Source organism: Dendrobates tinctorius, unplaced genomic scaffold, assembly GCF_039654945.1.
Source record: "Dendrobates tinctorius isolate UK_male_01 unplaced genomic scaffold, ASM3965494v1 ptg000126l, whole genome shotgun sequence".
Classification (NCBI taxonomy): Eukaryota; Metazoa; Chordata; class Amphibia; order Anura; family Dendrobatidae; genus Dendrobates; species Dendrobates tinctorius.
This window is the reverse complement of record NW_027361794.1, coordinates 24,377,003-24,387,500: the sequence shown is the minus strand read 5'-3', so window position 1 is coordinate 24,387,500 and position 10,498 is coordinate 24,377,003. Positions and strand designations below refer to the sequence as shown.

Below are 10,498 nucleotides of genomic sequence, written 5' to 3'. Positions count from 1 at the left end.
GCTGCCCTGCTCAGCTCTGCCCCTACAGGTCACATGGTGCTGACATCATCACAGGTCCTGCTGCACCACTGCTTTGCTGAGCTCCGCCCCTATTGGTCACATGGGGCTGACGTCATCACAGGTCCTGCTGCACCACTGCTCTGGTGAGCTCCGCCCCTACTGGTCACATGGTGCTGATGTCATCACAGGTCCTGCTGCACCACTGCTCTGGTGAGCTCCGCTCCTACTGGTCACATGGTGCTGATGTCATCACAGGTCCTGCTGCACCACTGAAAGAATATTACAGCGTAGGCTTGAAAAAAAGAAATGAATGCTGAGGAGGCTGCGCCAAATTCAAAAGCTGGACATGACTGACGTATGTGAGGCGTCTGTGTCCAGGGGGGAAAGACCTGCTCCCCTGTCAAATATCAGGTATGTCTGACCAATTTTAAAAACGATTATTTCGGCGGTGGAAGGGACGCTAAATAAAAGCGCCACCTTGACAGAATGCAGCATTAGTGCTGCACAAGGTGGCTCTTTTACTTAAAAATGCCTGGGAGGTGACAGGTTCCCTTTAAAGTTTTGGAAATCATTTTGTATCCAAATCCGGCTTTAAACTTCTCCACAACAGTATCACAGACCTGCCTGTTATGTTCCTTGGTCTTCATGATGCTCTCTGTGCTTCAAACAGAACCCTGAGACTATCACAGAGCAGGTGCATTTATACGGAGACTGGATTACACACAGGTGGATTATATTTATCATCATTAGTCATTTGGGACAACATTGGATCATTCAGAGATCCTCAATGAACTTCTGGAGTGAGTTTGCTGCACTGAAAGTAAAGGGGCCAAATAATATTGTATGTCTCACTTTTTAGTAAATTTCGTTCAACTTCACAATTGTCTCCTACTTGTTGTTGATTCTTCACCAAAAATTTACATTTGGTATCTTTATGTTTGAAGCATGATATGTGGGAAAAGGTTGAAAAGTTTCAGGGAGCTGAATACTTTCGTGAGGCCCTGTAATTGTTATACTTCTTCCATATGGTCTTTCAACTTATATACAGTATATATATATATACTGTATATACTGTATGTAAAGGATTTTTCTAAACTATATTTTGGGACAGATTTAGATATGTTTTATATACATACCTGATGATTTCTCTCTACATAATCTCTTGTCTTTACATTTTTTTATGTGTTTTGTTGAAATAAATATTTATTTCATACTGAAATGTTGTTTATGGGAGTAATGTTTGTAGGCCGTGTTGTTGATTTCTACTTCTGAATATATGGAGGACCTCATTTGGGCTTTTTATATATATGGTTAGACAAACGAAGTACATAGAGCGGTAAAAGGTGTATACATGATAACCTCATACTGCAGGGAAAGACATGTATTCTAGAATACTAAAGAAAGTGATAATACAAAATGACAATATTTAGGAGTATTTCACCAAACTCCATTACAGTCCATAAATCCCCATGTCCTTTTTATCTAATGTCATTACTCACATAACTCTTCACATATTGACTACTGTATTGTCCTCATCACAGACACTACTTACTACCATGTGACACCATTATTTACTCTCACAATGCCCTGCAGCTACTCCTATTAACCTTTGTGTATGCCAACCATACCTGATAATTAGGGATGAGCGACTTTGCCTTTTTTAGGGTCGAGTCAGGTTTCATGAAACCCGACATTCTCAAAAGTCGAGTCGAACTAAATTGGCCGACTATCGTGAAACACGAAACCCAATGCAACTCAATGGGGAATAAAAGTCAGCAGTGAGTGGAGGACAGTAAACACACCTACATGCCGAACCGCTTTTTTAAAGTGCGCATGCCCGGAAGATTTTCGCCGGCATGAATTTTAACCCTAGAGGCGGTGAAATCTCTCTCTCTCCCCCCGGATGCTGCACATGTCATCTCATTGCCCACAGTTTACGTCCTTGCTCATTGGCTGAAAAAAGTCACATGCTGGCATTCTGGGAAAACCGACTTTGGCGCTTGGGTTGACGACCGCATGGCCAACTTTTGCATAAGTCGGCGACTTATGAATCTGGTCGACCTGTTTTGCTCAACTCTACTGCTAATGGCTCTGATGTCATTTTATGTCTAAATTCTGGCTAGAGCTCCCATAAGGTCATCTCATTAGCTGCAATGTTTAGTTGGCAAAAGTTTTTCTAACATGGCAGCTCAGTCTGACATGGCTGTTCAATATATTTAGTACTGATCATTCTCGCACAATGAGTGTTTTTATTTTAACATTGCCAAACATGAGTAATGACAAGGGGTTGTCCGAGTAGTGGTCAACACATTTAAGAAGATACAATTTTGAGTTAAAATATTTCCAACATTTTGAACATGAAAAAAGCTTCTCCCCGTATGACTTCCCTGACGTTTATTAAGAGTTGATTTAGATAGAAAACATTTCCCACATTAAGGACATGAAAAAGGTTTCTCCCCTGTGTGAGTTTTTTGGTGACTAAGAAGAGATGATTTCCTCACAAAACATTTCCCACATTCTGAACAGGAAAAAGGCTTCTCCCCTGTGTGAGTTCTTAGGTGCTTAATCAAATATGATTTCTGGGTAAAACATTTCCCACATTCTGAACAGGAAAAAGGCTTCTCCCCTGTGTGAGTTGTTTGGTGCTTAACCATATCTGATTTCTTTGTAAAACATTTCCCACATTCTGAACAGGAAAAAGGCTTCTCCCCTGTGTGAGTTCTTAGGTGCTTAATCAAATATGATTTCTGGGTAAAACATTTCCCACATTCTGAACAGGAAAAAGGCTTCTCCCCTGTGTGAGTTGTTTGGTGCTTAACCATATCTGATTTCTTTGTAAAACATTTCCCACATTCTGAACAGGAAAAAGGCTTCTCCCCTGTGTGAGTTTTATGGTGAGTAACGAAATGTGATTTATCTGCAAAGCATTTCCCACATTCTGAACAGGAAAAAGGCTTCTCCCCTGTATGAATTTTTTGGTGCCTAACCAAATCTGACTTCTTTGTAAAACATTTCCCACATTCTGAACAGGAAAAAGGCTTCTCCCCTGTGTGAGTTCTATGGTGAGTAACAAAATGTGATTTATGTGCAAAACAGTTCCCACATTCTGAACAGGAAAAAGGCTTCTCCCCCGTGTGAGTTCTTTGGTGCTTAAACAAATCTGATTTCCAGTTAAAACTTTTCCCACATTCTGAACAGGAAAAAGGCTTCTCCCCCGTGTGAGTTCTATGGTGATAAACCAATTGTGATTTCCAGTTAAAACATTTCCCACATTCTGAACAGGAAAAAGGGTTCTCCCCTGTGTGAGTTCGTTGGTGCTTAACCAAATCTGATTTCTTCATAAAACATTTCCCACATTCTGAACAGGAAAAAAGCTTCTCCCCTGTGTGGATTCTCTGGTGCTTAACACAATCTGATTTATTGCTAAAACATTTCCCACATTCTGAACAGGAAAAAGGCTTCTCCCCTCTGTGAGTTCTCTGGTGCTTAACACAATTTGATTTTTTGCTAAAACATTTCCCACATTGTGAACAGGAAAAAGGCTTCTCCCCAGTGTGAGTTCTATGGTGCTTAACCAAATCTGATTTCTGGCTAAAACATTTCCCACATTCTGAACATGAATATGGCTTCTCCCCTGTGTGAATTCTCTCATGTGCAACAAGATGTGAATTCTGAGTAAAACATTTCCCACATTCTGAGCATGAATATGGCTTCATTGCTGTGTGAATTCTCTCATGTGTAACAAGATGTGAATTCTGAGTAAAATATTTCCCACATTCTGAACAGGAAAATCTATTCTCTGCTATATGAATTTTTTCATGTTTAAGAACAGTCTTTTCAAGAAAACTATTTCCATATTCTGAGTATGAAAATGTCTCCTTTCCTTTAGAATCAATTAATTTTTTAATGCCTATATTGTGACTTTGATTTTCCTTAGTAGTTGGTAATGAACCAAAAGATGGGACCTGTTTCATAGGATCAGATGACAGATCTTTGCTATGAAGGGATGATGGTATATCTGGAGTAATGTCATTAACTTCAATTGGGTCCTGTGAGATCTCAAGATCATCAGATATAAAAATTGAAGATGTCAGCGTTCCCTCTGATCTCCTGGTACAGTCATCTGCTAAAAATAAAACCAATTAATAATTTTGAATAAAATATCTTCACATTTTATACTTTTGAACATTTCTACTTAAGCTGTCCATAAAAAATAGAAGCTTTTTATAAATATTGAATTATTCTCCAAGACAATGACAGTTCACAGTCTAATCGAAAGCCTCATAGCATGAACCAGTGCATCATGGTGTTCAGTGGTTTGTTCATTCTGCCTCCCAAACATGGAATAAAAAGCCAAAAAACAATATTATATAGGCAAAAATTATACCAATAACACATCTACTCATCTCACGGAAACACAAGACACCACTAAGGTCCATCATCTGTCAGAGGAAAACCAAAAGGTTTCCACAATATTTGTGGCTCAAAAGCTCTTGAAAAGCAACATGGCTTCCATAAACCAATCCAGCAATATCCGCTCTCCCAAAGTCAAATATCCACTCTCTTCTGAGCCTTGTAGTGCGCCCAAACCATATTTAGCATCCGTATATTTGGCATTACTATAGTGAGAAGAACCCACTGAATTTACGGTGTGTGTTTCCTGGAGCACAATCCGGGCATTATGTGTTGGATAATAAAATGGCAAATGTGCAATTTTCATGTTGCAACATCCAGTGCGAGCTAATTTCCGTAAAGTGTCACTACTCCCATAGAATAATTCACTGAGGGTTATAATTTCCATAATGGAGCCACTTTATGGGGATTTCTACTGCTTCAGTTCCCTGTAATTTTGCTATATTAGGGCATCTGCAGATGGTGTGTCCCCTCTCCACTGGAATCTGCTCCTGCGATGTTTGATTCCATCACCAAGCAGCGCCTTATTTATTGTGCAGGCGTTGCTGGTAATAGAAGAGACGTCGAAACCAGAAGTTCTGGGCGGCGCTGGCTCTGTCCAGCCAATAAGATTAGGGTGCCTGAGACCAGTAGTTTCATCCAGCCTGGCAGTATGGGTTTGTGTGCTGTCCAGCAATCTGGTAGCAATCTGCTACCTGCTTAAGCCAATTAGAAAGCACCAAACCCTACTAAAGCTTGAAGCATATTCCCGGAATCTGCCAGATACAGCCTTGTTCTCCTCTGGTTCAGTCCTCTGTGCTCAGCTGGTGTATTTGTTTCCTGGTGTAATCCCAGCCCGCTTACTGACTACACTTGTGTCTTCTGATTTTGTACTTTCTCTGCCCTCCTGGTTATGACCAACTACCTGACTATTCTTCTTGCCATCTCACCCCACAGAATAGCAGGTAACACCTTGGCCCAAGCCTAGGGGTCTCTGTGTAAGTCCAGATCCATGAAGAGGGGTTAAAGGATGATGAGCAAGGCAATCACTGGGATCTGGAAAATAGAGTAGATAGAGCCAAGCCTTCTCGTGGTGGCCATCTTTTCATCTGCCAGGTGATCACTAACAGTGCTCCCAATACATTGTGTCTGCAAAGTATTCCATCAAGATCTGGGTACGAATAGCTAAATGGCGCTCCTTCCTTTCTTACCCTACCATGTGCCCAGAGAGTAGTGTACAAACATATCTGGTGGATTGTTGGATTCAAGAGACATTGGGAAATCATTTGTAAGGTCCATTTGTTTCCTATTATCCTGGTGAACACTCTCTGGGTAATTAGAGTATGGGGCTCGGTGGCTCTTGGCAATCTAAACCATCGTAAGGGCCAATATTTTCTGTCAGATGAGTTTCAAGAAATATTAGACATTTACGGATAACTTCTTATAATAGTGCAGAGCTGATGTGTCTTAAATTTAGATCTCAGGCATTTGGCAGAGGTAATGGAGACCTTATTTTAAAGGCTACCAGGTAGTTGCAGACTCACATAAGTGAGGCAGGCCGATCCCACCATCATCAGACTACCATACAAAATGAACCTGTACAAAAAGAACTAGAATAAAAAAACATGTTACCGTATTTTTTGGATTATAAGACGCTCCGAATTATAAGACACACCCCAAATTGTGAGGAGAAAAATAGGAAAAATTATTTTTAATAACACGGTGGTGCTTCTTATAATCCATGCGTCTTATTGCTGTGGTGAAGTGGGGTCCCATAGTTGCTGCTGGAGGAGGCAGGAGTGGGGTGATGCTGCAGGCCACAGGGTGGGATGAGGGGGTGTCCGATGAGTAGTGCGCCACTGAGAGAGTTTGGTGCTGCTGGAGTGCCTGGCACTGCTGCCCAGGGTGTCCGCTGCTGCTGCCTGGTGTGTCCGCCGCTGCTGGGGGCTCTGCTGACATTTTGTGAAAGGCCAGAGCCCCCCGCATATCCGTGGTTTCCTCCTGTGCGGAAGACTCCGTGAACATGGCAGCCTGGGGGCGACGCATGCGCAGATGGAGATCTCGGTATCAAGATCTCGGGAGATGAGATTTCAGCTCTGAAATTAGATCTTCGGATTCTAGGAAGACAACAGCATCATTACCCTCCGCTTTCTCTTAGAGGCCCATCATAATATTTTTCTTCAAGTGATTTTCTATCTTGTCAGCACATTCTACGTACGCTGTCATTTGGCTTTATAGTTACAGAACTGGGCAGGTAACGGTCAGCATTTTGAGGTGGATGGATCCTCCAGGTTCTAAGTTCTATAGAAAAGGGCTTTCAATGCCCAAAGTCATTTGAACAGTTTTGGGTGGAGGAGAATGTTGTGGTCTAGAGGCAAAATGGTGACCATGGTAATACGGCCGGACTACACCACCGATAAAACAGCCACAGCCGGTGACTGAGAGGAATCTGTGACTTCTCTGCATTCAGTGGTTACTACTCACCTGGGTAGTCATATGTGGGAATCTCCTCTTTACACCGCTCATCACCCCTCACATATGTCTCTGTAGTATTAATATGGGTCAGATCTTCACCCTGAAACAAATATTGTAAAAGTCACCGACAGATGGAGAAGTCCCATCTATGATCAGCTCTAATCCTACCATCTCCACCGTTCTCATTACACAAGTTGTTGAAATATGTTTAGTGCAACAACTCCATTCCTGTCAATGAGTGTTTTGTTTCTAGATTTGTATGCTGTCTATAAAGTTTTAAAAAAAAACTCCCAGAGGCTCACACGGGAAGAGCATGTGACTGTATTTTCTGTTTACCTGCTGGATGTAGAAGGACATAGATCTGGGGATTTATTCTGACGGAATATAGGCTGAACTGGATGGACACATGGCTTTTTTCGGCCTTGCTAACTATGTTATTATGTTTAAGAGCACCTTGTTTGTAAAATGCAAAAATCTCTCTATGGACTTAAGCAGTCGGCAAGAGCTTGGAACTCGAAAATGAACAAGGATTTGAGGGATGAAGGATTTAAGAGATCTCAAGCTGATCCATGCTTGTACACGAAAAATGTAGCGGCGAAGGAGTGGATGTATGTTCTCCTATATGTAGACGATGTAATCATGTCTTATCAAGATGAAAAGGAAATTGCAAAGCTAGGAGAAATTCTCAACCAGCACTTTTGAGACTAAGGACCTTAGAAATATGACGTATTATTTGGGAATCCAAATCCATAGAGATGAAGATGGGAGTTTTCTTCTTGACCAAAGTTCTAAAATTTCCGCAATCCTAAACCAGTTTGGAATGTCAGAAAGCAAAGGTGCGTCAACACCAATGGATCCATCCTACTTAAAGTTAGAAGGAGATCTGCTACCCAGCAATGAGAGTTAAAGACAAGCAGTGGGGGCGCTTCTGTACATAGCAACCGCAACTCGTTCGGATATCACAACCACAGACTGTCGTCGTGTAAGCAAGCCACGCCAAAGAGAGTGGAATGCAATTAGGAGAATTCTTTGAGAAACTCTAAGGCTAAATCTTAGGATTTCTGCATCAGGAGATCTCACTCTCAGAGGTTATGTGGATGCAGATTGGGCTGGAGATTCAAGCGATCGGAAATCAACAAGTGGTTACTTGTTCTAATTAGGAGAAAATTTAATTTCTTGGTCCAACAGAAAACAAGTGCCAGTCGCATTATCTTCTACAGAAGCAGAATATATGTCTGCTGCTTATGCAAGTCAAGAAATAATTTGGTTGAAACAACTTTTGGAAGATTTTGGCAAGCCATTAGCTCAACCAACAGTTACCTTGCCAGCAGTAAGATTAGTGCAAGGACTAAGCACATTGATGTAAAACATCACCACTTACGTGACTTAGTAGAACGTGGTTTACTCGAGTTTGTTAATTGCGAGTCTGACAAGATGATAGCTGATGGTATGACAAAGCCATTATCAAGAGCCAAGTTTGTGGACTTCAGAACCGCAATGGGACTAACAGGGTAAGTCGTTGTTGAGTGGGGTGTATGAGTGTTTAGTTGACAGTTTTGTATGATGTTTTAAAAGTTAAAAAAAACCTCCCAGAGGCTCACACAGGGAAAGCATGTGATTGTATTTCTTGTTTTCCTGTCTGTGTATGAGAGAAGCAACCTTCTGTAGATGCTGCATAGATAGAGACACAGAAATGATTTATTCCTGATCTATTAAGCTGATCATATATTGTTCCTGATTGTTCTCGAATAAACAAGTTCTGTTGTCACACTCTTGGAGAGAATCATGAGTAATCCGCTGCCAACATAAGTTCTGTGACGTATTTAGAGAAGTATAGAGTCTAAATCACGTCAAATAATTATTCTCGTCTACTCCTTCTTGGTCAGATCTCTTCTGAAACACTGTGTCCAGTTCTGGGCACCACATTTTAAAAAAGCATTGAAAAGCGAGATCAAGTTCAGAGAAGAGCTACCAGGATGGTGAGATAAAACAAGACTGAGCACAAGACCTTCACAGCCGTCTACACATCATAGGGGGGGATCTCCTGACACCTTATCTCCACCTACCTGATGATCCTGAGGGACATTGGGATCTTCTTGGTTACAGTCCTGTGGAAGAAGAGGACGGGGACATCTCTCTGGTGTTGTCCTCTTACTGGATAGATCTGGAGGAAACACATACAGGGACTGAATTCATTCTCTACATACAGATAACTATAGGCCGTGTGTATTTAGGCTGAGTTCACATGTGGCTTTTTTTCGCGTTTCCGCAGCGGTTTTAACCGCGCGATTTTGCTGCGAAAAATAAGCATCCCATGCATTCCGCAATGCTGTGGTTTTCACCGCGGCGGAATCGCTACGGTAAAAAACGCAGCATGCTCATTAATTTCGCGGAATCGCGGCGATCCCGCACCCATAGGGATGCATTGTTCTGCTTACTTTCTGCATGTGGCTGTGCACACCATGCGAAATGAACATTTGCGGATGGTACCCACGGTCCGGAGGAGAGGAGACTGTCCTTCGGGCTTTGGGCACCACATCACTGTAAAAAATAGAATTTAAAATAAAAAATATTGTTATTCTCACCTTCCGACATCCCGCGCAGCCTTCCCGCCTCTCTCCACGCTCCCGGTCCCAGTAAGCCTTTGCGAGCGATGATGTCCGTTCTCGCGGGATCGCGAAGTCTCGCGGTCATTCGCGTGACGTCATCGCAAAGGACCGCGAGACGTCGCGATCCCACGAGAACAGACGTCATTGCGGTAATTGTCGCAAAGGATTACTGGGACCGGGAGCGTGGAGAGAGGCGAGAAGGCTGCGCGGGACATCGGAAGGTGAGAATAACAATATTTTTTTTTTTATTACTATTTTTTACATTCCATCTTTTACTATTGATGCCGCATAGGTGGCCTCAATAGTAAAAAGTTGGTCACACTCGTCAAACTCTATGTTTGATGTGTGTGACCAACCTGTCAATCAGTTCTCCAAGCGATGCTCCAGATCACTTGGATAACGCTAGCAATTCTGCAAGCTAATTACGCTTGCAAAATGCTAGTTTTTCCGTGGGAAAATCGCGAGAATTTAAAATGCAATTTTCCCGCGGAATGGAATTCCGAAATTTTCGCGGGAATTTCCGCGAGAGTTCCGCTACGTGTGAACCCAGTCTTAGTCCTATTACCTGGAGATGTGAGGGGCTGGGGAACCTCCATTATGACATTCTTGTACAGATCTCTGTGTCCTTCTAAATACTCCCACTCCTCCATGGAGAAATAGACAGCGACATCCTGACACCTTATAGGAACCTGACACATACAATGATACCATCATCCCCCCGATCTCTTCATAGCGTTACTGTATAATGTCCCAGCATTCCCAGCAGTGTCACCTCTCCAGTCAGCAGCTCAATCATCTTGTGGATGAGTTCTAAGACCTTCTGGTCATTCATGTCCTCATGGATCAGGGGGTGAGGTGGAGGCCCCGTGATTGGGCTCAGGGGTCTTCCCCATCCCTCAGACACAGGGTCCTGACAGCGATCACTAGAGGTCTTCTTCACCACGGTGTAATCCTGGTTATGGAGAGACACATTAATAAATCTCACTACAGACATTTCCAGAGTCCTCACCTCTCCAGTTCTG

The 10,498-nt window shown here is 42.5% G+C and overlaps 1 protein-coding gene across 2 annotated transcripts; it reads right to left on the bottom strand.

The window, feature by feature from the left end:
- Positions 1 to 2,229: 2,229 nt before the first annotated feature.
- On the bottom strand, positions 2,230 to 10,424 carry LOC141047097 (uncharacterized). Of its 2 annotated transcripts, none has more exons than XM_073542060.1 (5): positions 10,249 to 10,424; positions 10,042 to 10,165; positions 8,934 to 9,031; positions 6,877 to 6,967; positions 2,230 to 4,126 (listed from the first exon to the last, which is right to left on the bottom strand). In XM_073542060.1, the coding sequence occupies exons 1-5, from the start codon at positions 10,306 to 10,308 to the stop codon at positions 2,433 to 2,435; spliced, it is 2,067 nt and encodes a 688-aa protein (XP_073398161.1). In that variant the 5' UTR covers positions 10,309 to 10,424; the 3' UTR covers positions 2,230 to 2,432. The 2 variants fall into 2 exon arrangements, with proteins under 2 accessions (XP_073398161.1, XP_073398162.1); XM_073542061.1 differs by having other exon boundaries at positions 2,230 to 4,123.
- Between the last annotated feature and the right edge of the window lie 74 nt (positions 10,425 to 10,498).

Coding starts and splice junctions, on each gene's coding strand:
- LOC141047097 (XM_073542060.1), bottom strand. CDS start 10,308: ATGAATGACCAGAAGGTCTTAGAACTCATCCACAAGATGATTGAGCTG. Junction 6,968..8,933: donor ATGTCCCTCAGGATCATCAG/GTAGGTGGAGAT, acceptor TATTTGTTTCAG/GGTGAAGATCTGACCCATAT. Junction 4,127..6,876: donor TCCCACATATGACTACCCAG/GTGAGTAGTAAC, acceptor TTTTATTTTTAG/CAGATGACTGTACCAGGAGA.